This window comes from Oreochromis aureus, linkage group 16 (genome assembly GCF_013358895.1).
Source record: "Oreochromis aureus strain Israel breed Guangdong linkage group 16, ZZ_aureus, whole genome shotgun sequence".
In the NCBI taxonomy this organism is placed as follows: Eukaryota; Metazoa; Chordata; class Actinopteri; order Cichliformes; family Cichlidae; genus Oreochromis; species Oreochromis aureus.
The window spans coordinates 33,703,736-33,729,893 of record NC_052957.1 but is presented as its reverse complement, the minus strand read 5'-3'; the positions used below and the strand labels follow the sequence as shown (position 1 = coordinate 33,729,893).

The 26,158-nt window shown below is 39.4% G+C and overlaps 1 protein-coding gene across 1 annotated transcript; it reads right to left on the bottom strand.

Moving 5' to 3' along the window:
• Nucleotides 1-2,711: 2,711 nt before the first annotated feature.
• Nucleotides 2,712-25,378, bottom strand: marco (macrophage receptor with collagenous structure). The gene is made up of 11 exons (XM_039599880.1): nucleotides 25,156-25,378; nucleotides 22,297-22,395; nucleotides 20,182-20,336; nucleotides 17,167-17,284; nucleotides 15,362-15,424; nucleotides 11,141-11,212; nucleotides 8,326-8,394; nucleotides 5,052-5,087; nucleotides 4,270-4,323; nucleotides 3,663-3,827; nucleotides 2,712-3,121 (listed from the first exon to the last, which is right to left on the bottom strand). The coding sequence occupies exons 1-11, from the start codon at nucleotides 25,262-25,264 to the stop codon at nucleotides 2,991-2,993; spliced, it is 1,071 nt and encodes a 356-aa protein (XP_039455814.1). The 5' UTR covers nucleotides 25,265-25,378; the 3' UTR covers nucleotides 2,712-2,990.
• Nucleotides 25,379-26,158: the final 780 nt, after the last annotated feature.

Here is a 26,158-nt window from a genome sequence, read left to right as displayed (position 1 = left end):
GTCAATTCTCATATTTTTTCATGGGTAAGGATTCAGTAGATGGCCGACTTTTATCTTACAACAGAATATGTCAAGTTGCATGTGCCAGATATGGCTTATTAAATCTGAATAAAATACACTGCTGTATGTATAAAAGCCAGTTGTACACTGCCTTTTAAAACTGGATAAATATCAATGTTGTGACTAATTTTTTAGCCAGTGGTTGGCATTGTCTTCAGTTGGTTGTTTGCTGGTCATCCGATGCTTACCTGGATACAGGATCCTTCAAAGAGCAAAGCACAAATTTCCTGGATCCATAGATCAGCTGCAGCCTCTACTTTAATGATCATTCCACATATCCTGCAGTTCACTACCTCTCACACTAGAGTGAATAAGGGATCTGATTCAGCCGGCATATAAAAAAGGCTATTTCATTCAGTGACCATATACAATAACTTCTCTTTTATCCCCTTCCCTTCCCTGCCGACCTCCCAATGCATGTCACCAGTGTAGGCCCGGGGAGACATTGTGGCTGAGTTATGTCCACGTTCCCCCGCTTCCTTTAGGTTGATTTAAAGACCAGGTCTTGTGAATCTGACATAATGCATGACAACTGTTTCTCAGATGTGTCACATCTATATTCATGGGAGCCATTTGTAATGAGACAGCAGGGGAGACCTGAGAATCTATCACACAGTATGGCTGCCCTGAGGGCTGGAAATTAAAGTGGACTGCAGACAGTCTACTGCTCATATCAGGAGTTCACCATTATTCTTCAAGAGCGGGTTGCTTACGGCACGCCACTGCCACTAGGTGATGCCAGCTAATCACTATGCTAAATGGCTGCTGTGAGCTGCTGTCATTCACTGACACTGACAAACTACAGTATCATCTCAAAGCCTCCCAGCCAAGCCTCTGCCATCCACTCAACATTTAAACAACACTACAGTGCTATTTTAAAAGACCATAATATTCTTTAACATGTCTCAGCCTATTTACTACTCGAAGGTTTTGCATCATTGATTTGCGTTCAACAGTAATGTAACTGTTTGAGAAGAACAAAGGCTTACAGCTTACATTACAGACATTAAACAGAACTATTGAGTTTCAAACGACAAAACAAAACTATGGGGTCACGGTCCGAGGTTTTGAGTTTCTGAACTTTTAAATTCTTTATTAGTATTTAGTATTGTGTTTGACTCTTAGCTCACTTGTATTCCCTTATCATTTTGAGTCTTTACTTCTTAGTTTCAGATTCTAATTGCATTTCAGTTTGATCCCTCAGGGTCTCCATTCATCTTTTTGTGCTGTGTTGTGTTCACTCACATTCATGTTTTTACTTTGTTTCCAGTTCTTCTGTCATTTATCTTAATTGTATTCAGCTGTGTTTAGTTTTCTCTCCTGTTGCCACATCTCTTGTTACCTCATTACTTACTTCATTCTATCCTTGCTCTGTTATCCCTGGTGTGTTACCTGTGTGGTTTCCTTTGTTTCTTCCTAGTGTTCTGAGTTTACTTTGGATTTTGAACTTTGTTTAGTGTCTGTTTTTTTCTTTACTGTTTTGGATTTAATGAGCTTTAACTTCCTAAGACCCGAACTCTTCCACGACATGCATTTTTAATTTCTCTTTGATATTTGGGCATATTGGGGCCCGATGAGTGTAAAAACAAAGAATTTCCAGATTTTTTTTTTTTACCTTATTTTTGTTTTTAAGAAAAATGAGAGCCACAAATGAGGATATTCATTTAAAATTTTGATAGAACAGTAGCAGTATAATGTCCTCGTAAGTGGATATCAGGCCCATGTAGAGCAAAATTGAGTATTTTGGTCTAAATAACCAAAAATGTGATGTCCACATATGTGGACGGCAGGTCCTAGGAGGTTAATAAAGGTTAATCTTTTGTTCTACTCCAATTCTCACACTCCCACCTTCTTGACAGTTACTGGCAGATGTTTGCTTTCCCATTTACAGTTGGATTATGTGACTTATAAGTTTTCTCCCAGTTTGAACTGATCTGAATGGTTTTGAGAGGTCCAGCAAGAGAAGATTTGAGGCCTTGGCCCACATGTACAGTAATGGGTGCTTATTAGACATATCTTTTTCTGTCTAATCTCTGAGCTTGTGTTGTGAAATGAACAGTCCACACGACTCTCACCGCCTTATGCATAGCTAAGAAGACTGTCCCCATGAACTGGAAAAATAAAAACAATATTAGTATTAACCAATATAGAGACCCTTTGTTAGCCCATATTAGTCTTGGGGCAACCTCTGTGGTCAGGACCACAGGGAGGTTTCTACCATCTTTTTGCAGGTGCTCTTTACTTTTGAGGAGACTACTCTGCAGGCAGAGGGATCTACCAGAGGTGGAAGATGGACTCAGCCTGGGGGTCTGTTGTCTTATGTAGACTGGGAGTTGACTGAATGTCGGGTGGGTGTAGTTTTTGCTCTGTGGTGTGTTCTGTGTGGGCTGCAGCCATATCCCAGGGCTGGATGGGCCTGGGCCTCATTGCCCTTGGTGGATTTTAGGAAACAGGGGAACCTAAATTCTTATATATATATATCTATAATTAGATCGAGATGTGAACACCATTAGTCTCAGTACTGCTCCCTCCTCAGTGAGCTGTGTATCGATGTGTTTGATGGTGTAAGTATCCAGAGCCATTACCTCACGGTACAAAGTGCAGTATTTAGTGGGGTGTAGCTGCAAGGTCACAGATTGCAAGCAATTACATAAAGTTTGAGTTTCTTTATCAGGGATATTTTATAGTGATCTACAAGGAAAATTACTGTTACGTCGTTAATGTGCAGGCTTTTTGTATAGTACTGAATCATAAGCTCATAACAGGTTTTTAAAGCTCAATCATTAAAGTAAGTTTTGAGCAAAACTGTCAAATATATAAATGCAGTGAAGTAAAATGTGAAATATTTCCTGTGATATATAGTGAACACTGAGTTTCAGAAAACATTTTGTTGCTCTTGATTCCATGAGAGCAGAGATTCCATCTTCAGTCTAGACACAGTGTAACCCAGCGTCTTCATTGTGGTTGCAGTCATTAACACCGATTTGACCTCGAGGGCAATCAAAGATATCATCCTCGGCTCCTGTGCACCGCAGCTCATCCAGCCAGATCTTGCCAGAACCTACAGAAGGAAAGAAGTGTTTAGAACAGACTGGTGTTGTGCTGTTTTTCTCTGACCCGGTGTTTTAGGTTTATGAACTATGAGTTTTTGTATGTGGGCTCTTTTTTATTTGACAGATTTTTATCAGCCAAAATAAAGGCTTGCTTTCGGTTTCTTCAGTTTGTCTCTGTGCATCTTCATAAAGGTTCTTTATCTTGCGATACCATGACATAAACCACCTGCTTGCTTTGACAGTCCTTATGTCTACTGATTTAGTTTTACTTTTTTAATACACTTTTAATTCCTATAAATTCTGTGGTACCGTCCAACCTGTGCACACATTCTACATTCACCTGGATAAATGTGGCTTTATGAATTTATGTTACATTTTATGAGATTTCCTACTATTTGACCATAAAAAGTTAACATCTTATTATTTAATTCATTTGAAATGTGGGAATAGCATTTTAGATTCAATACAATAAATAAATAAATAAAATAAGGTTCTAGCAGTAAGACTGAGATTCACAGAGAACATTAGATGACAGAGTGGGCTTTGTACCTGGGTCGGCAGTAAAGGTGGAATGGACAGTCTGGAAGCCCAGCATCTTACAGATCACCAAGCCATCCAAACGGTCAAACCTGTCATCACACACAGTGCCCCAGACATTGTTGTGCTTCACTTCCACTCGTCCTTGGTTTTTTCCTGGCACAAGACGCACAGTCACTGTGGTGGACAAAGTTGAGGTGACAAGGATTAACAGTGGGTTTTTGTTGTTGCTGGAATCATTGTTGTTATGAAAGAGATGGTAAAAATGTCCCTGTGACACATTTAGTTGGTTAGGATTTCATAAATGACATCGGGAAATGCTAACTGACAAACACACTGCATTTTCTGTGACTACTTCACAAAAAGCCAACTTGTGTTCTGGCGGTAAAATATTTCTGCTGTGATATTGCAGCCATACTTGTTGAATCACTGTGTGCTGCATGCTATTTTCATCAGTGCAAATCTAGTAACAAAACCCTCTGAGGCTTTTATTTTCTCTCTGTTAAAAATGATTAACGTTCCTTTAGACATTAGAATACCTTTAATAGATTTATTAATGTTTAACGTCTGAGGTCTCTGAAGCTATCGCTGCTCTCAGGTCAGTATGAAGTACACTTACACTCGCTTCCCATCTCTCCCTTCTCTCCTTTGGTACCTGGTGGCCCAGGAAGACCTGTGGAGAAAAGATTAAAGCTGACATATGAAATTACAGTAGGCCCATAATTTATTAGACAAAGACATAATTTTTCCAGTTTTGCTTTTGTACACCACTACAATAGATTTTATATCACGATGAATATTTGACTGCATTGCAGACTTGCAACTTAAATTCAAAAGGTTTTACAAATCTCTGCATTATACACTGTCCCCTACAGAAAACAGCTAAAGTGCATGATGACAGAAAAAAAACACAAAACATCTACAACATTCCAACATCTAAGTCAACAAGGTGTCGATTATGGACCCAAATGTGTCTATTACAAACAAACTGAAGCTTAAACATAATTTCATTAAGGGAGCTCTGCAATCAAACATCTGTCTGCTTCCTGGGCGCTTGGTGCCTAATCTGTGCTTTCATCACTTCCACTTTGCCACACTGTCGAGCTCATTGCTGACATCACAGGTCTAGTTCAGTCATCTTTCTGCCTGCCTTCTTCAAGCCAATCAGCTCCAATCTGCTTACTGGTCATCTGTCATTATGTTCAATTCATTATAAAGATCTTTGTTTACTGAGCTGGCTCTCATATTAATCTTCCCTGTGTGAGATATCTCTTATAGATGTAACATAGTGGAACTTTTCTAACAAAACCAGCTCTTTTTGTGGAATATGTAACTAAGCTTCAAGTGTGTGAGAGAAACATGACTCCAAGTCATATTTTCTCCATCTTTAAACGTGCTTACCTTGTGTTCCATTGTAACCACTTGGTCCTCTAGGACCTGTCGTAAAAATAACAAAATGAAATCTCATGAAAGAGAAAAACACAGACAGCACAAACATATAAGAATATGGATTTGTATCGGTTTTACAAATACTGTTTTAAAATACTGTTTCACATTAGTTACACTGTATACACACATGGTATTCACAGCACTTCACTTGCTCCACATTTTGTCATGTTAGACACTTTTTCCACATTTTTCTTTTCTTCCAAAATTTCCCACAATGACAAAGTGAAAAAAGTCTGAAAGCTTGAAATTCATTTTTAAAAATAAAAACATAACAAAATATATGCCAAGCATCATGTTTGGAACTTGAAAAATTTAGGCAACATGCTCATCGCCTGTCTAAGGTCCAATAACATCCCTAGAGTGAAGCATGAAGTCCAAGGACTGGTGGTACCTAACATCATGCTGTATTCTGCACCACGGAAGGTACCAGTGAGAACAGTGGTCTCGATCATCCATAAAGAAGTTTTTCTGCAACAGGAACTGGGAGCTGGAATCCTGACCAGTCTGAGTTATTGTGATTGGGGCGCCTTAGTCAGGGACAACCCAATAGCCAAGAAGCTAATGCAGTGATGGTTTGGACAGGCAATTCATGATGAAAACCAGCTGAAGCATGGTGGTGGTAACAGTGCACTCTGGACCTTGATTTTGTCAAAGGTCTTCCAACAAAACAACGGCCTCCACACAGCCAAGATAACAAAGGAGTGGCTTCAGGACCACCTGTGAACGTCCTTGAGTGGCTCAGCCAGAGCCCAGACTTGAACCCATTGAATATCTCTGGAGAGTTCTGATAATAGCTGTGCACCAACACTTCCCATCATGCCCAGTAGAGCCTGAGAGGATCTACTAAGAAGACTGGGAGAAACTGCCCCAAAAAAGTGTGCCAAGCATGAAGTACTATACTTAAAAGACTTAAGACAGTTCTGCCAAAGTAACACCCAAAAAATATATTCAGCAAAGGCTGTGAATGTTTATGTTCATGTTATATTTTTGTCCTTTATTTTTAATAAATTTGCAAGAATTGCAAGCAAACTTTTTTCACTTTGTCTTATTGGGTATTGAGTGTAGAACTTTGAGGTGAAAAATGAATTTAATTCATTATGGAATGAGGCAATAACTTGTCAAAATACAGCACAAGTGATACGCTGTGATTATTTTTTTGATACTTTGATTAGTCAGTAATACTAAAACAATGACATATACAGTAAATGCAAAGTATTTCTATTTTCAAATAAGGTTTGCTGTGACCTACAAAGAAAAGAAGGTCTTCTGTCAGACGGAAGAGCGATGAAGTCCAAATTGCCCTCAGTGTATCCACCAGTGTTTTCAGTGCTGAGTTAGGCTAGAAAAGCCTTAAATAATTTTCAGTCTGTTTATTTCTGACTTTGTGTATACGTTCAAGAAAATATATTTCTGAAGGTGGTATTACACTTGTAGTCAAGACCGCCTAAACCAAGACCAAGACAATACCAAGACCAGAGGGTATCGAGACCAAGACAATACCAAGACCAGAGGGTATCGAGACCAAGACAAGACCAAGACCAAGACAGACCGAGTCAAGACCAAGACAAAGTCGAGACGAGACCAAGACCGAGGCCGAGACAAAAAACTCTCTAAACTGCAGCCAGATGCTGCTTCGCTTACGGGTGTCAGGCATATTTATGTGTTTTTGCTTTCGCACAGCCCTCCTCACCGCTGTCTACTGTCTCACTCAGTTACTGAGAGGACAGACGCACGCTCCACTTGACTGTCGCGTCTCTCACCCTCTCTGTTTTTCACATAATGATATTATCCAATATCCTCGCATGTGATTGGCCACAATATAGAGGGATTGGAGCAGAGCTGAGCCACTGTGTGAGAGCTGAGCAGCGAAAGGAAATTAAGTGAGGAGCCGGCTCTCGCTCAATGGGAGTCGACTCTCCTGATTCACTACAAAGTGCTCTCTAAACACGGCTCTTAGAGCTGATGCTTTTGCACATGACACATTATCGAATGTTACATTGTGTGTCATGGATACAGTTGACTCCAAATCTCCCGACCACTATGTCGATCTGAGACAGCAAGACCGAGACAGCGAGACCAAGACCAAAGTCCGTCGAGACCAAGACAAGACCAAGACCACGCAAAAGTGGTCTCGAAACCGGTCTCGAGACAAAGACTGGTCTTGAGACATCCAACTGTAGGTGGTATTGACATGAAATTCTCACCAGAGAATCAGCAACAACAGTTACAACCCATCCTATCCATACATGCACAGAAATCAAACCATATGTGTCCATAAATTATGTGTAATAATGAGAATTGACACAGGAAAAAAGTATTGAATGCATGAAGAAAGGAAGGTGCAAAAAGACATTTAAAGTCATAACAGACATATTACAGATTCCAAAACTGCAGGATTCACCACTCCCCGAGCAAAATTTACCAAACCAGCTCTATCGCTGTGTGCTTCAGGACCAGTTTCCCATCAAAAATCTCTATTATCTGCCTTATTTGCTTGCTTATTATGCACCAGAAAGGGAAGATTCACCAGTCCGGCCCGCTTAGATGGGTCGTACGTGACCTGCGATGTAAAAGGAGTTCGACAGCCCTGGCCTAGGGTAAAAAACCAAGGATCCATTGTCAGCCTCTACGCTGGTGCAGTCGGTCACCCAGGACCGGAATATCTAGGGACAATGCTGGAATATCCAGGAAGCATATCTCCCAGGACACCTTCTAGCCAGATCTACTTTTCTGCCACAGCTGTTTCGCTTTTACCGTTTGTAATACTTTTTATTTTAATTTTTAGGGGAAATATAAGGTGAGACACATTAACCCCGTCTTTATGTTCATACATTGTTCATACAATGCTTTTAAATAATAGAAAACCTTAGATGACTGTTATACTGCTTAATGTGATTGTAATTTTTAAGCTTAGTGAAACCAAATATCTCCCTCTAATAGGGTGACCATATTTTGATCTCCAAAAGAGAGGAAACTTGGCCCAGGCATGAAGAACTTTAATAATAATGTTTGCTTAGAGAAAACGTTGACATATTTAAACGATGCCTTCTCTGTGCGGTTAATGAATGGGGAAATAAAAAATGTCACATAGGCTTTTACAAGTCAACAAGTGCAAAAAAAAGAGGATGATTGGTCGCCCTAGTGTATAATCAATTTGCTTCAGTTTGAGTTTGAATAAATCCTCAACATGGCTGCAATGAATTTAACCAAAAACCTGGAACCTTACCTGGAATGCCAGGGTCGCCTTTCTCTCCCTTTGCACCTGGTCCTTGATCCCCAGGTAAACCCCTAGGACCTGCATTTGTAAAGACAACAATGGTGATTTTCAAATGTCTGTTTTAATTTTAATTTGTAAACGCAAATTAACAAAAGATAGAAATCCTAACCAATTTGCTCTCATCTAAGGGTGACATTTGGAGTCACCTTTCAGAAGAACACCAAAGCCGTGACACATCCAAATAACATATACTTACATACTTGTTTCAGCTGACGATCTTAGCAGCTGCTCACAGTAAATAAACCAAATGCCTTCTGGAGAAAATGTTAACGGCCAGATGAGACAAAACTCAACCATCTGGCCTCTGTTACATGCAGTGGGGATGTGCAGGTGAGGTGCTGTTTCTCTTCCTCTGCTGCTCATTTTTCCCAGCCTGCACCTGGACTCACTGAGCATTTAGCCATAAAACATTATAAAGTCTGTGTGAGGTCCACTTGCAATTTCCTCTGCTTTCTAGAGTCTGAGATTCTGGTAAGCAGAATGGAAAGACCAGTCGTTTCGGGCACAGTGTAGATTTTTTTGCTGCTACTAGTGAAGGCCCACAGAAGTGCGTCTGGTTGTTGGTTGTGTCTCTTCCTTTAGACAGGTTAGTTTGTGTTGTGACTTTTCTCTTTCTGTTCTCTTACTGATATCATGATTTTGTCTGCATTTAGGGTCCAATCCTGACTGCCTCACACACAGTCCATGACAGTCAGGCCTTTTGAAATGAAGCATATTATCTATACCTCGATGATGTTGATAGCATCATGCTCTGGAGCTGTTTGGCTGCCAGTGGTACCGGTACATTGTACAAAGTTGTTAGAATAATGAAGAATGACAATGATCTCCAAATTCTTCAACTTAACCTCAAATCAATAGCTAGATGGTTAAAACTTGTTGTATTTTCCGGTATATTTGCATAATGACTGAAGCTGGTACCACTGACTAACAGTGGATGTCAGTTTCAAGTACCTTGGTGTCACAGAGGGAAACCAAACTGCTAGGAAAGTCTCAACCAGAAAATACCTGCAGAGTGTAAGAAACATCCTGAGGAGTCAGCTGAAAGGGAAGAACAATCAGAGGAAGAAGGCTGTAGGGATCGATGTAGTTATACCAAGTGATAGCAACACCAAGAAGAAGGAATGTGAGAAGCTCGAGGAATACCTAGAGCTCACAGAGGAGCTAGAGAAGATGGAAAGTGGAGGCTGACTTCCAGTCAAGAAAGGTGGGACTGAGAGAATGAAGCCCCCCTGGCTCGCCTCTTATTAAATCTGAGAGAGGGTAAAAAGACATCTGGCCTGTTAAGTTTAAGGTGATACAGAGTGCTAAACAAAGTTCATGTGTGCTAATTGAAGCTATAATCAAAGATATAAGGAAAAGGAAGGAAGGCTCATTTTATTATGAATTGTTTGAAGCATCCACTTCACAGTGAGTTTGACTCTGGCCGTCGTTTTAGAGAACCTGTGAGGAACACCAAGAGACTCCAGGTTTCTTTTATCCCAACTGCAACCCGGCTCCTTAACGGCAAATACCCGTCTTGCCTCCCTACTTGTTTATCTCCATTGCTGTCTCGGCCCGTGTGTCTAAGTCTCAGTGTTTCCTGTTCTAATGTTACGTTCTCTCGTCCTGTGTTCAGGGTGGTAAGTTTTTCTTCCCCCGTCTCATCACAGCCTGTTCACAGCTGTGTTCCCATGTGTTTCCACTTCCCTCGTCATCCCTCAGCGTATTTATTGTCTCTGTCTCCCTCAGTCTTTTGTCAGTGCATCTTTAAATCTTCTGTCCTCCCTCGTGTCTCCATGTTCCCTCATTATTTCCAAGTGTTTAAGGTATTTTGTATTTAGTTTTCCCAGTTTAGTTTTTTTATGGTTAGCTCTTCGTTTAATTTTGTTTCTCTGTTTTCTTCTTGTTCATTATCAGCCACAATAAACGGCTCGTTTTTTTCCAGAAGCTCAAACATACATTTGTGCTTCTGAACTGGCTAAATATAAGACTGTGCACGAGGATTATGTATATGAAACTACTTTTTGAAAGACTCCCTAAGACTATTCAATTATTCATGACCTGCATTCTCTGAGACTGTTTTTTGTGCTCAAAGATGAATTCTCATGCTTCTCATTCAGAAAGGGTTTATGAAGCAGCACAGCCTGAAATGATCATTGGTGTAAGTCAGTCAGTTCAGGCAGAGATGGGTTGTGCACCCGCACCTGCTCCTAGGGTAGCTAAGGTCCTGCCGTTCCCTGCACCTGTACCAGTTCCTCAGGGGGAGGTGGCTAGGACCCAGCTGGCACCAGCTCCAGCTCCCAGGGCTGCTGGGTTCCTGCCTACCCCTGCACCTGTACCAGTGCCTCAGGTTTGGGAGGCAGGGGCTCAGCCACTCCCTGTTCCTGGTCTCAGGTCGGCTAGGGCCCTGCTGGTTCCCGCACCAGTACCTGGTTCTCAGGTAGGGACAGCGGGTGCCAGGTCATCGCTTGTGCCACTCCAAGGTAAGGGCAGCCATGACCCAGCCTGCTCCTGCACTGGTACCTACTCCTCGGGTGGGAGTGGCCCCGGCACCCGTTTCGGTTCCCAAGGTGATAAAATATTGTTGCCAACAGTACTGAATGTTGCGCTGGGGTCGTGCTTTGAACTGTGAGATGATGTCTCCAGTCTCCCCAGTATCTAAGGTGGTTGTAAAGGACGCACTGAAGCAACTTTGATAAGATTTCAGAGAATGTGAGCAGCTCTTACTGTAGCTGCCACAGGGTTGATAGTATAGGCATATTAAAATCTACCATTTTCACAGTACCTGGCTCTCCTTGTTCTCCTTTGTCTCCCCTTTCACCCTTTGGTCCTGGAAGGCCGTTATCTCCATGGTCTCCTGGAAAGAAACATACCGGTATGTGATGGATTATTATATCTGATGACACAAGCATGCAGAATAAAGCACACACAGCCAGGGCAGTTTGAAGATGGCCCAAAACAAACCAATTTTATTACTGACTGTTACCTCACATCATATTTTCATAAAATGCATAAAACTTTGATAATAAAAAAGAAAGCAAAAATGTAAAGAAAATGCAGTTCTACACAGGACTTGTATTGTTTTTGTAGAAGTCGTGATCAGTTGGAATGTCTAGTTAATTCTTTCTAATATGGACGATTTTTAGCGTTGTTTTTCTATATTATTTATTATAGTTACATACCATCATGCTATGCTATAAGCTATTCTACAAAAGTGAAAAAAACTATAAAATTCCATTTTTTAAAAAGTAACAATACAAACTTGTTTCCTAAGAAAGTAATTTCATTTAAAGGCAATTTTCTAATTGGGGCACATTTTATATCAACATAAAAGTAGAAAAATCTATTTCCTAAATAAACAAATTGTTTCCACAACATATGATGATAGTGTGCAAAAACCATGAATAGCCAAAGTTAAGGACTTAATAACCTTTCAAATAGTTAATAAATTTAATGTCTATTTTTATTTTTGTTGACTGTATTACGGAAGAAACTTGTGCCGTAGTAGATATACATTAGATGCTACACATCGGGAAAACAAAGTCACCTCAACATGGTTTTCTGTTTAACCGATTTGAAAATACTAAGCTTGTGCTTGATATTAGTAACATGGTTTATTCAGCAAAATATATACTGTACCTATACATTAGTGTTTAGATCAGTTATATTAATCCTGTAGTTTAAACATTCACCACAGAAGTAAAAGAGCTAATATATCTTTTTTTTAAGTTTACATCGATCACAAAATCTCGCTGACTTCCACTTGGTCAAACCGCTGAACTCTCGTCTCGTCTCTCTATTCAGGAGATTCAACTTCACCATAACTTATCGGTCTGATACTAGAAATTCAAAAATGGATGCTCTGTCTGTGCAACTTTCTCCCTCAGAAACAGCATATCGAGAAAGGTGGGATCGACAGAGTCTGAATTTGCCGGCTTAGCTCACATTATATTCGAGAGAGGTGATAACATCCAGCCTTCTATGTTTACAGTGATGCAAAGTGCTATTACAGTTTATCTGTATGTGCTTTTGCTAATAGTAAATCATATTTATTCTTAATCAAAGATGTAATCAAAGTCTAATTATTATGAAGAACTGCAGTTTGAGTACTGAAATGATTCCTGATCTTTTCCTGTAACTGTGCATGCTTGTATGTACTTTGTGTTGTCTTACAGTTTGGTTTTGTGTTTTTCTCATTTTACCATGTTAGATTACAAAATCAAGAGGACTTGGATTTCCATTGTGTTCTGCTGGATGACAACTTCCAAGGACTTGGCTCCCTTCCTACTGGATTACATCAACACAGAACAGAAATTTTTCTTCAGCCTGAATCTGCTCAGTCTCTCCTCAACCTCTCTCCTCTCAAAGGTATAAACCTGTTTATTATTATGACATCACTCACAGGGTTCTTACAGCTTACTGTAGCATTAAAAGTGAACAGATCCTCGGGTAGTTTTCCAGGCCACTAAATGAAACCCAGTAGTTACCAAGTGGACAGATTTAGAGGAGAGCTGCTAAAAATGGCTTTGACTGAGGGGTGGGCTTAATCAGAGGGCCAACCTGGCAACCAAACCTTCAGAGGAAGCATGATCGACATCTGGAGGACTGCGAAGCTGTTAGAGCTTACTGCTTAGTTTTCTGGACTCTCGATATCACAAGATCACGCGAGATTGATTGATTGATTGATTGATTGATTGATTGATATACCTTTATTAATCCCACAAGGGGAAATTTCATGTTAAGGCTGCCGACCTATTGCACGCAATGGCGGCGCCATCTTACCCATCCGACCATACATACATTACACAAACATCACATGGGGAAGACAGGTCAGAGGGGTATAACATGGAAAAGCACAACATGAGGAAAGATAAGGAGAAAAAAAATAACTCCCCCCAGACTGAGCTCCAACAGGGAGATCAGTTTGAGAACAGAAAAAAACACCTCTGCACATAGCACATGACTTTCCTGTGACTTTCAAACCACAGGAAAGTCACTGGGGTTATTAGAGGCAAGCAAACACACAGCACGTGCATGCCATTGCTGTTTATTGTGGCTTAACCTGTCGAGGACAAAAATGTAAATAAAATTCTGCAGAAACCAGTATATGAGCACAGGGCTGGACTGGCATACTGGGCATTTGCCTGGGGGGCCGATGAGTCAAAATAATGTTTTTTTTTCTTTGCCAACGTAATTATATCGAATATATCTTGATGCATCCTCAATCAACCAGGAAAGTAAATCTCCAAAAGTTGAATCTGTTCATCTGGACGTAGCGTTTTGTGGGAGAAACGTTTCGTCACTCATCCAAGTGACTTCTTCAGTCTCAGCTGACTGCAGGTTTCCCCAAACCTTATAAACAGTACATTTGCATAATGACTGAAACCAGCCCACTGAAGGAACAATGGGCTGTGAGGTCAGGATAGATCGAATATATAATTATAATATATATGATCTTTAATTGGACTTTAAATCTGAATTTATTGGAAAAAATAGATAAAGACCTGTCCAAAGTTTCCAGTAGCAAAAATCCTTTTTAAGCCAGTGTTACATGTGATTAACCACATTTTAAGAAGTGATGTAGAGCTCAAAAAACAACACATCATGCCACAATCTCAACCCACTGATTGACATCTATCAGCCAGGAAATGGTTACAAAGCTATTTCTAAGGCTTTAGGACATGTTAGCCACAAAATCATGTTGATTGGAGTTCTTGCTGCTCAGGCATAACCAGGTAATCTTTTCAGGAGACAATTACATTTTGATATAGGTCCCAGTAGGTTTATATATTTCAATAAATGAAATCGCAATTTAAAACCTGCATGTTCTGTTCACTCAGGTTATCTTTGTCTAAAATGATGTGATAATTTGAAACATCTGAAACAAGTGAATGCAACAGAAATACAAAAAGCTAAGAAATCATGGAGCTGTCAAATACTTTGTCACCACACTGTATGTGACTTTTTTAGGTGATGGAAGTTGTTTTTTCATTCGTCTCTGTGGACTTCTGAAGCACTTCAATAACAGGTAAATCTTGCATTTTTAAATTTTGTTACTCAACCTTGGGTATAAGTGCACTACACTTAAAACACTCACTTTACATCCTTTTTCTTAATAAGATTCACTAATTACAATTTACAGTGCAGTAAAAAAGAAACATACTGACACTTTTTCCCCACAACTGGTCACAGCAGCTGCCTGAGTATGCTTCATCTTAGGTCTCTCTGTACACTAATGCAAACTGTTTCTTCATCTTATATCTTTCTCTAATATTCTACAGTCTTTACATAATGAAATGCACTGAGACAACTGCAATGAATTAAGATAAAAACTGAATTAAATTGATGATTAACTGAGAATCATTACGTGAGGACTCGGGAATGTGTTAGTGAATCAACAATCTGTCCTTAGTGTCCTTGTCTAGAGCCGAGTGTTTCTCACCAACAAATAACCACAAAAAAACAAAGAAATGTAATTATCATAAAATATAAGTTTGATCAAATACTTTTTTAAGCAGAGCACTAGAGGGCACGCAGAGTTTGATCCATTGGAAAATATACGCATTAGAGCTGGTTAATTTGTCAGTGTGAGTAAAAGTCCGGCCCTGATAGAGATTTCATGCAGCAAATGTCAGTGCACTACATTGTGAAGGTATGTGAAATAACGGCTGCAGCTCATCCATCAACCAGGTCTCATCATCCATCTGACAGGAGATGATGCGTCATCAATGCTGGGATCATTGCCAGAGCAGCAGCTGAAAGCTAATGTATTCTGCTGCACACGACCCCATCAGTGAATGAAGTTTTTACAGTTTTCTTGTTCTTTACCAAAGCAGGTTTTAGACTAAACAGTGTAAAAATACATACAGATGTGAGGCTGCTTTTCGTTCCATTTAGCCTTGGCTGCTGCTTTAAACTTACTGAATATGATATTTCACACTGGCAGGTTTATATCACATTGTTAATATAAATACATCAATTACAGCTTCTGTAACTTTGACCTCACCTTTGCTGCCTTTTTCTCCTCGGTTACCCGGATGTCCATTGGTGCCTGGAGGACCTGGGGGTCCTGAGAACACATACGTAAATAAACTGCTGTGTTTGATACAATTTAGAAAGTATTTTATTACAGTATGTGCTATGATGCATCTGATTACACCTGAGGTATTGTTCCTGCATTATTACTGTTGTTCTGGGACAATCAGTTGCATTGATTAGTTTCAAGCTTGTTCTGTTGTCAAAGCTTTGCAACTTTTCATCCAATTTTTTCATTCCTCCTACGCAAACTGTACTATAAATGCACTATAGAACAATATCAACACCACATATGAGCTGGCGGAGTGGAGCATGGGGTCTGGGGCTGGCGTTCCAGTCAGGGCTGGTGGGCTGCTCTGCTGCTGCATGGACCAGGGCGGTGTGGTTGTCTCTACCCTATCTCATGGGTCTGTGAGTGGATTGCCCCTCTGGAGGCATTGGTGTCTGGACCTGGGAGTATAGTGTGTGTGGGAGTGTGAGTGTGTGTGTGTGTGTGTACTGCCTTCATCTCTGAGTGTCTCCATGTTGGGCAAGTGTGAGAGTATTTTTATATGTGTGCATGAGGATGGGCATGCATGCTTGTGTCTGTGTGTGTCTGTTTTCCTATGGCTATGTGTCAGGTTAGGTCTTAGAATCCAACTCTTTTAGAACATCTCAGACTCCCTTCAGGTGTGGGGGCGTATTTCCCCATGCCACACTCCCTGCCAGTGGCTGGTGTCCCCACCTGACAGTGCATTGGTGGTTCTGGGTGTCGGAGGCTGAGTGTTCGGTTGTGTACTGGCTCACTTCCAGCGGCTGCTTGGCAGGACCTGGCCCCCTGACTCTGTCGAGCCCCTGCTGGGGGGTGGGGGGCCCTTGGGTCTTGGGTCCCTGGGCCTGGACCTCAGTCTGCTCTGGCACAGCCAGCTGTCAGCGGAGCATGCAGGCTCGTCACCACGACCCCCTGGGACTGTGGTTGCTGGGTGACCCCCCGCTCCAGGGCTCTTCTCTGGGTAGGGGCTGTCATTGTCCCTGCTCTGGTCCTCCTGGGGCTCTAATGCTCTGGGGGGCATCTGGATGTCTGGGGCCCGGGTCTCCTCCATGCCTCTTTCTGGTTCTACAGGGTGACCTCCCCAGCTGCAGGTGGAGGATGAGGCGAATGAGAGACCTCACCCTCCGGAGAATCAAAAAAGTAGAAAGAGTGTCTGTCTCCCTCATCCAAACTGGCAGCTGGTCCATAGTGGAGGGGTCTGATAGCTGAAGGCTCGGCCTCCCATTCTACTTTTAGAAACTTACTATAAATTCTTATGGCGTGGCCTAGTTATTCATTTTGCATGTGAAGATAAAGAGTTTATATCGTCTCTCTTTCTAGTTCCAGTTAATACTCGTGCTGTAGTATTCTGGATCAAGTGAAGGCTTTTAGGCTTCAGTTGATCCATGCTTTTGAAAAGCAGGAGCTTTTAGAGTGACCTGATAATTATGTATCATAATAGAAGCACTAGCTTTGTGGCCTCACTCTGAGACAGTTTCTAATTTTACCAAACAAATGAAGGCAACCCTACATATCTGTTTAATGCGCGTGCTAAAGGATAAATCTTGGTCAGAAATTCTGCGTAGTGCATTCTAAAGTAAATACCTGGTTAAACACCAAATTTCTAAAACTTTTAGGACAAAGTACAATAACCTCAGTGATGTCTAAATAACAATGATGTCGATGTAAAGCTTGAAATCAGAAAATGCCCTGTGTGATAATTGTTGCTTTATACTGTTGGTGTGTACATAAACAGATGCACAGACCTGGCTTCAAGCTGATGACTGTTAGCTTGCCTTCCAGGTTATGGGTGGTGGCATTGAGCAGGCTCAGGTCGGTCTTCAGTTTGTCCAACTGACCTTCCTCACCACACAGGCCTTTAATCTGGTAAAATATGTCACTGTGATGTTAAAGTGTAAAAACATGGAAACACTTTTTAAAGGAATTATTATAGATGAATAAGTTTTGTGTATAAGGTACTCCTGCTCAGATTAGTGCTCAGGGATTTTAGAAGGCTGACATGTATTGTTGTTTAATTTGTGTGTTTCAATTCATGCACAAACACAAAGCGATTTGAGTACACTTATTTACAAATGCATGCATCCAAACCTAAAGTAATATAAATCAGTACTCAGCTCCAGATTGGGGAACACCATGGTTGCACATGCACATATTATTTTTTAACTAATCTCTGTGTAATCTGATTATAGATATAGTTCAGGTAATGTGGAATAACACTTTGATGTTAATCTTACCATTCTCTAATAACTGCAGACTAAGATTAATGTTAGCTAATGCAGGAGGTTCAAACTGCGATACAATTATATTCAGGCTGTGAGATAATTTCATATGTTAATTTTTAATGTGGGAGCTGAATCTTCAGCCCTGCTGAGAATCCATGCAGGCAGGGGTGGGACTTTATTTTGATGGGCACACCATCCAGCCAATCACCTGCAAAGACAGACTGGGCTCATTCCATTATGTGAAAGAAGGAACGGGGGCAAACGTTCCAAAGACAGAAGTGTAAGACACCAAGTGTAGTGGTACAGGCCAGCTACACAGGAAGTACACACCTGTAGTGTGTAAATGCAAGAAAGTAAAAAACAACTTTTTGGAGGATGTTTGTAGCAGCTGTTTTTGTGTAAAGCTAACTGAGCCTTGTGCAATGTTAAGGTAATATTAAAATATTAGTAGATAGAAATATATTTTATTTTCCTATATTCCTATTTTCTGTCGCCTGCGTTGTGGGATTCAACAGATGGGGGAACCCTAAAGACAGTTGGAATGGCTCAGTGTGGAGAAACAAATCACAACTCACAAGAATTTCTAGAAGACATCTGCAGGTCCAGTAGATTTTTCTTGATGTACAAGCTGTGATAAGCTTATCTGGGCTATTGCTGCTTTTAGGTTTACTGCTCTTTGTGGATTTACACAACTCAATTCACCAAGATGTCAGCAGATGTTCCATGATTTGTCATGACTGATCACAGTTTTAAAAACCTGCTCCACTTTCTTTTCCTGTGTTGTTATCCATGTATAAATTTTGCCATGAAGGAGGGTCCTCTACACTCCTGTGCAGAGAATAATACATATTTATTCATATGTGTTATTCTTTTAAACTTAATTATTAACATTTTGTGTTTAAGTGTTTCCAGTTCATTACAGACTTCCTGGTGCTTTTTTAATCAGGTATCATGACCATAGTGAGAAATTCCTGCTTATTACACAGAAACCGCCACAGGTTTTTCCAGGTAATCATTACTTTTCTTAAAGTGTGTTTTAAAAGGTTATTACATAGTTATAAATGTTTTATTAAATAGAAACAAGCGGTTTTGCAGCTGTTTCCTTCTTATTACACAGAAACTACCCGAGATATTTCCAGGTAATAGCCACACTTCTTTAAGTTAGCTTTAACAGGTTATTAATGTGTTATTAAGTGGAAACAGGCAGTTTGGCATTTTGTTTCCTGCTTTTTGTATAGAAACTACCACTGGTAATTGAGTGGTAATAACTTGGAAATTACCACATTATTACACTCTTATTTTGTCCTTGTTACCCTTCTATTACTGCTTTATTACCGAACTCTATTTCCACATTATTACACCCAATTTTGGGGGCTCTTATTATCCTATAACATAAATTTCATTTGCTACCATGATATTACTTGGATATTACATGGTTATTACTTTGGTAATTAAAACTTAGAAAGTACTACATTATTACCCTCTTGTTTCCCCCTTGTTACTCTACTATTACCCTTCTGTTACTGAGCTGTAATAGAAAGTGCTACGATAATTAAAATCTTTTGAACCGCTCATCTCAGAGAAGAGAAAGGAACAAACAACTTATCTACTCCACACACAATTTAATACACTTCCATCTTTTCTTCCTCCTCTCCTTCTGTCGTCACTAATCCTGAGATGGCATCTAGCCTCAAACATTGTGACATCCAGTCACTGCTGTTGACATCTAATCACCTGATGTCCAGCCATGTCTTACCACCTATCTCTGTGGCTTTTCCACATACGTGATTCAAAAGAAATTTTGTTTGTAGAATCATGACATCATTATATTTTCTCATTCACTGTATTGGTTAAACTCATCTGACTTATGGTTCTCTGTTCAACCCCTACAACACTTCTCATCATTTCTCTTATTCAGAATCATTCAGAACATAATGTTGGGCTGGCAGCACATTTCTCATCTTTCACATTCCTGCAGCCACACACAGATACTCATCTACTGAGGCTGCAGCTGGATCATGTCTATGTACTCAGCTCATGTCTCAGTTAACATATAAATCAGACTTATACTTTGATTTATATCTTTGATTAAAAATAAAGATGACTCACTATTAGCAAGAGCACATAGATAAGCTCTGTTATAGAGTTGTTATGACTATGATATTCGTCATTGGAATACCATTTTGGAATGCGCTGTATATTCAGTGATCGACTACTTCTTAAATAGTACCTTTCTACATAAGCTCAGCACTTAAAGCACTTCCCACTATAAGTCTCATTCACCAAATAACACACATTCCCATAACATTTTTATGTATGCCCAAACTCTTTGTCTCACATTCACACGCTCACATGCCAGTGAGTACATCAACGGCAATTTGGGGATCAACATGTTGCCCAAGAACAGGAGGTAGCGATTGATCCGCTCTACCAGAGCCACACAGGAAAGATCAAGCCAGTCATGGGTCAATCCTACAATCTTCAATATCCATTGTGTCATTGGCCCCGTGTCACATTATATATAAACGAGAAGAGTACCTGGCTCTCCAGGGTCCATAGGTGGTGTCTCAGGGTCTTGGTTTCCTGACTGTTGTTTTGTATGAGACTTTGGAAGTTTTCATAACCATGAGAACCGTCATTGGATGTTTGCCCCTCTGATCTGGGGCGAGCCAGTGAAGCCTCCAATGTGAAAACTGGAACCAAGAGAAAATGAATAAATATGTTTGTTCATTTTCTTTCCATGTATGTTAGTCGGTAACACTCATAATAATGTCACCCTAACCTTACTTACCTGCATTACTAAGGTATTAGTAGGTGCTTAATTCATCACTTATAAATCATTACTCCTCATTAAATACAAATATAAATATAAAATACAAATAAAAAAATTCTTGATATGCTTATATGAATATGCTTATTTATAATTGTTTATTTATAAGTTGGTCATTGTGTCATTTATAAAGTCTAAATAACTGATTAACAAAGTATTCAGGTGTCTGCTGTTCAGAGAGATGGGGCAGGGATAGAGAATGAAAAATTATTTGAATAATGAAATTTATTCTAATGTTTGGATTTTGTGTGCATTGACGTGATGGCAGATTAGGATCTGTGTGTTCTATCTGTTGTTTTGTAGTGTGCAGACTGAAAGAGGAGATTCATGAAATTTTGTGTCAGGAGTAACTGTGCTGGAAGTGTTTGTAGGGTCTACTTTACAGTATAGAACACTTTGAGGCAACTGTGGTTGTGATTTGGCGCTTTATAAATAAACTAAATTGAACCTTGTAGCCATGCTGTTTGTTGATATGGTAGCATCACTGTTTTAAACTTTTAAATAATGTAGTTTATTTCTGTTTTTGCCCGTAGGTTATTTCATTCTACAGCGACAGGGGCTGCCTTGCAATGCACCATCAGTGCTTATAATAATAATAATAATAATAATAATAATGATAATTTCATTTTTTTCATTATTTTTAATTTTTTTTCATTATGGCCATTAAATATTGGTATTTATCGATATAATGCAGTAACATCTCTGTTCTACATCATGATCCATGCTCAACTATCCAGGTAAGGAAATCACAAACAGTTGATTCTGTTCATCTGGATGTTTTCAGCGGGAGAAACGTTTCGTCACTCATCCAGGTGACTTCTTCAGTCCCAGCTGACTGCAGGTTTCAGTGAAACAGTACATTTGCATAATGACTGAAACTAGCACCACTGACGAACAATGGGCAAATTGTCATGACACCAACTACTGATCAGTGACCATTGATCAATTTGATCAATGGCCTTGAATCCATTATGTGAAAAGGAAAAGACCGTCTCTGAATCGAGGAAGGGGCCTAAGGGTGTAACTTTCACCATCTCACAGTGGTTGCAGCCACTCCCACCTCTCTGTGAATGGTACTGTGAATCAGTTTTTTGGGCTCCTTGTTTTACAGTCTGAGGATTTTAAGATTCCGTGGCAATGACAGCTGATTTGGGATTCTCCTTGATGACAGAGAATCACATCTTAACTTGACCACCTCCTTACCCCGAGGAGCTGCTCTGAGCTTTCATGGTATAAGAAGCAAAAGGAGACCATCCACTACTTTGTTCATTTCATCAGAGTTTGCCTGTGTGAATGCGCAGCACTGGATACCCTCACTATTATATTTATACTTTGGAACTGAACCTGACTGAAGCTAACTGATACACTACAAACCAGTGGAAATTTAAACCTCAGGAATGAACTAAATAAATCTTAGAGACATTTTCTTGCATTATCAGTTTAATATGATGAACACTTTGTTCACAGTCTTTACATAATGAAAATGTTTATTTAAGTATTTATTTTGAACTCATATCTTAATCAAATGCATCTAAATCCTTTGTTAATCACTTATTTTGATTTATAAATGATACAATGAACATGTTATAAATAAGCTTATTGTCACAAATAAACATTTATATCTGTATTTAAGAATTACATACTAGGGAGAATAAAATGTGATGGTGAATTAAACCCTTTCTGATACATTACTAATGCTCAATAGTGTGACATTATTTTAAAGTGTTACTCATTAATGTATTTGGTGTGTTGCTTTTGAAAGAAAAAAATGGATTGATCTTGATTTCTTTATAGCTGTGAAATGAGATGATATGCAGCTGTACCTTTATAAAGAAGAAAAGCATTAAGGACTGTCTGCAGGATGAGGTAAATAACTATGACATGAAAACACTGTAGTTTCCTGGGCCTGGATCGCTTCAGGTCTGAAACACAAACAGGGTTATGTGATCAATCTCTTGCATCAAGATTACTTCTTCAGACTGTCACTTCAGGACACACAAATTCAGCCATTTATTCAGCTTTTACAAATATTGTGGAGGTAAACACAGTGGTCCACCACAATATTTGTTTAAAATTGCAAAGCAAAAAGCAAGAAACCACTGGATAAACACTGGACTGAAGATGAGTTGTCTTACACTGGCACAAAGTGCCTATGACAGAAATACCTCTTAATTTACTCTCCTGTCCACATATATATATGTGTGTGTGTAATGTATGTATTCACATGTGAATCAGACACTTCATTAACATTTAACCAAATGTTTTCAAGTTGTTCTGCAAATAAATCAGTCAGTCAATAAATAAATCAATAAAACAATGCCAGTATATGCATTGCACAAACCAAACACAGGAACGTATCACTTTCCTTTCAGTGCTTCCAAGGATAATACACATTTTCTATTTCTAGCTTGTCATCAAAGCAGCAGGTTGGATTCAGGAATTTAGGACTCAAATTACCACTATTGAGTACAAATGCTGAGTTTGAGAAAAGCCAAGGAGAAAGAGAGAAATAAAGAGATCATTTTTAAATTCCTGAATACTCAATATTTTTATGCATTTTTAAAACGTCAGTATTTTAAAAGCTCTGTTGATTGTACCATATGATGCTTTTCCATAGTTGGCATATGAGGAGCTATTTTTGAATGAATTTTCATTCATGTCATTTTCATTATTTTGTTTTTTAAATTCAAATTGTGGAAGACCTCTTAATGAGCAAACCTGCTGTCACTGAAAGAAAATATGAAACACTGCCACCACCTGCTGGTAAAGTTTGCCATTTCAGTCTGTGCCAGGTTTAAGAATGACAGCAAATGTACTTTAAATCAGCGGTCTCCAACCCTCGGGCCACGGTCCGGTACCGGCCGTGAGTCGTTTGGTGCCGGGCCGCGAGAGTTGAGGCTCGGGTGTGAAATTTATGGTTTTCAGGGTTTTTACCGTTGACTCGGTTTCCCTGGGTCTTTCCCGTGTCGTAGTTGTGTGTCTTACTTGTGTGAAATATATTACCATAGCGACCAGAGGGCATTAAGGGGCAGAGAGGAGGATGTTACTCTCAGTGTTGTTGCTAATAAAGTTACACAATTACACAATTTGCGTTTATTATTATATTTACAAAATACCACAGTCATATCATTTTATTTTGTTGTATTTATCCGCGACACCTTAAAGGCCGGTCCGTGAAAATAATGTCTGACATTAAACTGGTCCGTGACGCAAAAAGGTTGGGGACCGGTGCTTTAAAACATAAGCATGTAATACTACTACTACTACTAATAATAATAATAATAATAATAATAATACTAATAACATTAGACAGATTTTTGATTTAGAGTGGGTGTAAAATGGTTTTTGTTGCAGTTTTCAAACTGTAAATTGTAAATTTTAATTGTTATTGATCCTTTCATCTTTGTCTTAAAGTGTATATTTATTTCTCTTCTTATATTTATTGTTTGTCTTTTGCACTGAGTGGAACCGGAGCCTCTCTTTATATACTGTACTGTATAAAGCAGAGATGACAATAAAGTTTAGTTTGACTTTGACTTTTGAACAAGCATCAAATGTTTGTATCATAAAAATTTCATGTGGCTATCTCTTGTTAGAAAACAAATAAGGTGAATTAAAAACTCATGACTATGTAATTCAAGGGCCTGTAACAACCGCCAAAAATATTAGGCAGGTTCTGAAAAATTTAAGTATGGTGTTTAGGATCATGTGTTTTACAAATAAACACAATCAAAAGATTAATTACCAATCTATCCTGTGTTAACTTGTGCAGTACTAGAAGCAACAGAATCTTACGTTTGTCATTGGAGTCCCCAGAATTAATTCAAATTGAATCAAATAATTTTTGTCTTGCCAGTATTCAGGTTACTTATGTGTTTTTCAGAGTCCCACAGTTGGTTTTTTAGATTATTTGTTTGCTCTTGTACTTTCCTGTAAGTTATTATTTGAACTGCTCTATATTCAGTTAAGCCATTACATCATTCCTTTTTATTTCAGGAGTCTTAATAAACTCTCTCCCAACACAAAACAGCCAACAAAACACTGTATCAATATTGTTTTGTCTGTTGTCAACATCAGCCTTTGTTTGTTTGCTTTTTTACCTACTCAGGCAGCTGGCTTAAAAAAATTAAGGAAGCTGATTTTTTTGTTATTGTCATCAAGTCTAATAAGGCCCGTGCTACTTAAGTCCAGTGTTCATGCTTTTATTCAGTCCAAACTTTTCTTTGGTCGCATCAAGCTTAAAATTGGCTTTCACGATGGTTCAGTGTTTCTTACTTTACAAGAAAGTTTTGGTTACTATAGCAAATTGAAAAATTATTTTTGTTAAATGTTTCCAGTGAGGTTTTTTTTCCAGGAGCAGCTTGTATATGGATTATTTATAAGTTACAACCTACCAGGAAGAAAATAATATCTCTTAATTGGCATTTCCACATAGTATGCAGCCTCCATCTTTAGAGACTGTTGGTGACCAGTTAAGGGTTATGGATAGGTTCAGGCACATTTTCAGAAATGATAGCACCAAAGTTTTGAAATTAAAAAGTAAAACAATCAGGGATTTAGGCCTTCAAGTTACTTGTAACATGATAAATGCTAACAGACTGATTTTTCAGGTTGGCTAACTATTTTCCAAATCTCAACACAATTTCTATGAAAGAAGTAACACTCACTGCGTTAGCACTTACCATCAGACTGAACGCTGTAGAGATCACTCCTGCTGAGTGACATGCCAAACAGTGGGTTACTCTGAGTGTATGTGACCTCATTCCTTGTCCTGTTCATTGCCGTCTCCATTCTTCCTACAGCCCCGAATCACCTTCACTTCCTACTTGGAGCCTCTTTTAACATATGCAGTAGGTAAAAGATGACACTTCTTCCCCAGATTGCAACAGAACCTCTGTACCAAAGAGCTCACATGAGAACTGACTGAAAGAGAGGAAGTAAAAGTATCTGATTTGTTGCTGAGTTCACTAAAATATTGCAGCTGACACTTATTTAGTGTGACTGCTAAACAAAATGAGGAAGCTGGTTAGAAGGTCTTACAAAACCATAACGGAAGTTGCAGTTTTCTGGTCCAAGTTCTGGTCACTTTTACTCTTTTACAATGCAAAAAAAAGTTATGAAAATATTGGTTTGCAATAACGTACATACCCTACAGCAACAAGGTCTTAATACCCAGCCAATCACATAAAGTTTTATTTTGTCCTCTGGCTTTGATTTCCTGTGTACAATGTTTACATTGCCTGAGTAATTTACCCACTCAGACTCTACATGATGTACCGTTCATACATGAAATACAAAAATATGAAAAGTTGTAATAAATAGAACATAATACTGTTAGCAAATATATTAATGTGTGTGTGTGTGTGTGTGTGTGTGTGTGTGTGTGTGTGTGTGTGTGTGTGTGTGTGTGTGTGTGTGTTTAAAAAGATCTGTCTGTCAGTCTCTTTCTGCCTTCTCGTCTTACTCTTGAACAAGATCCCATGAAACTTCTCCACTTGGAGCAGCCAATCATCCCACAGTAGGCACTTGTGGCAGAGGTGTGGTCCCTGGCTCAGCTGCAGGGGAGAGATGGTGCAGTGAGCTTAAGGGGGCGATGCCAGCTGAGGCCACAAGTTGTGATGATCTGTGAAGTGAAGCCAGAGACCGGAGCGAGAGGAGTGTGTGTGCTGAGACTCGTCTGCAAAG

Bases quoted from the DNA above. Each gene is read 5' to 3' on its own strand.
- marco (XM_039599880.1), bottom strand. From the start codon at position 25,264: ATGGAGACGGCAATGAACAGGACAAGGAATGAGGTCACATACACTCAG. The intron at 22,396-25,155 runs GTAAGTGCTAAC...TTTGTGTTTCAG, and splicing joins CTACAGCGTTCAGTCTGATG to ACCTGAAGCGATCCAGGCCC. The intron at 3,122-3,662 runs GTACAAAGCCCA...TTCCTTCTGTAG, and splicing joins CACCTTTACTGCCGACCCAG to GTTCTGGCAAGATCTGGCTG.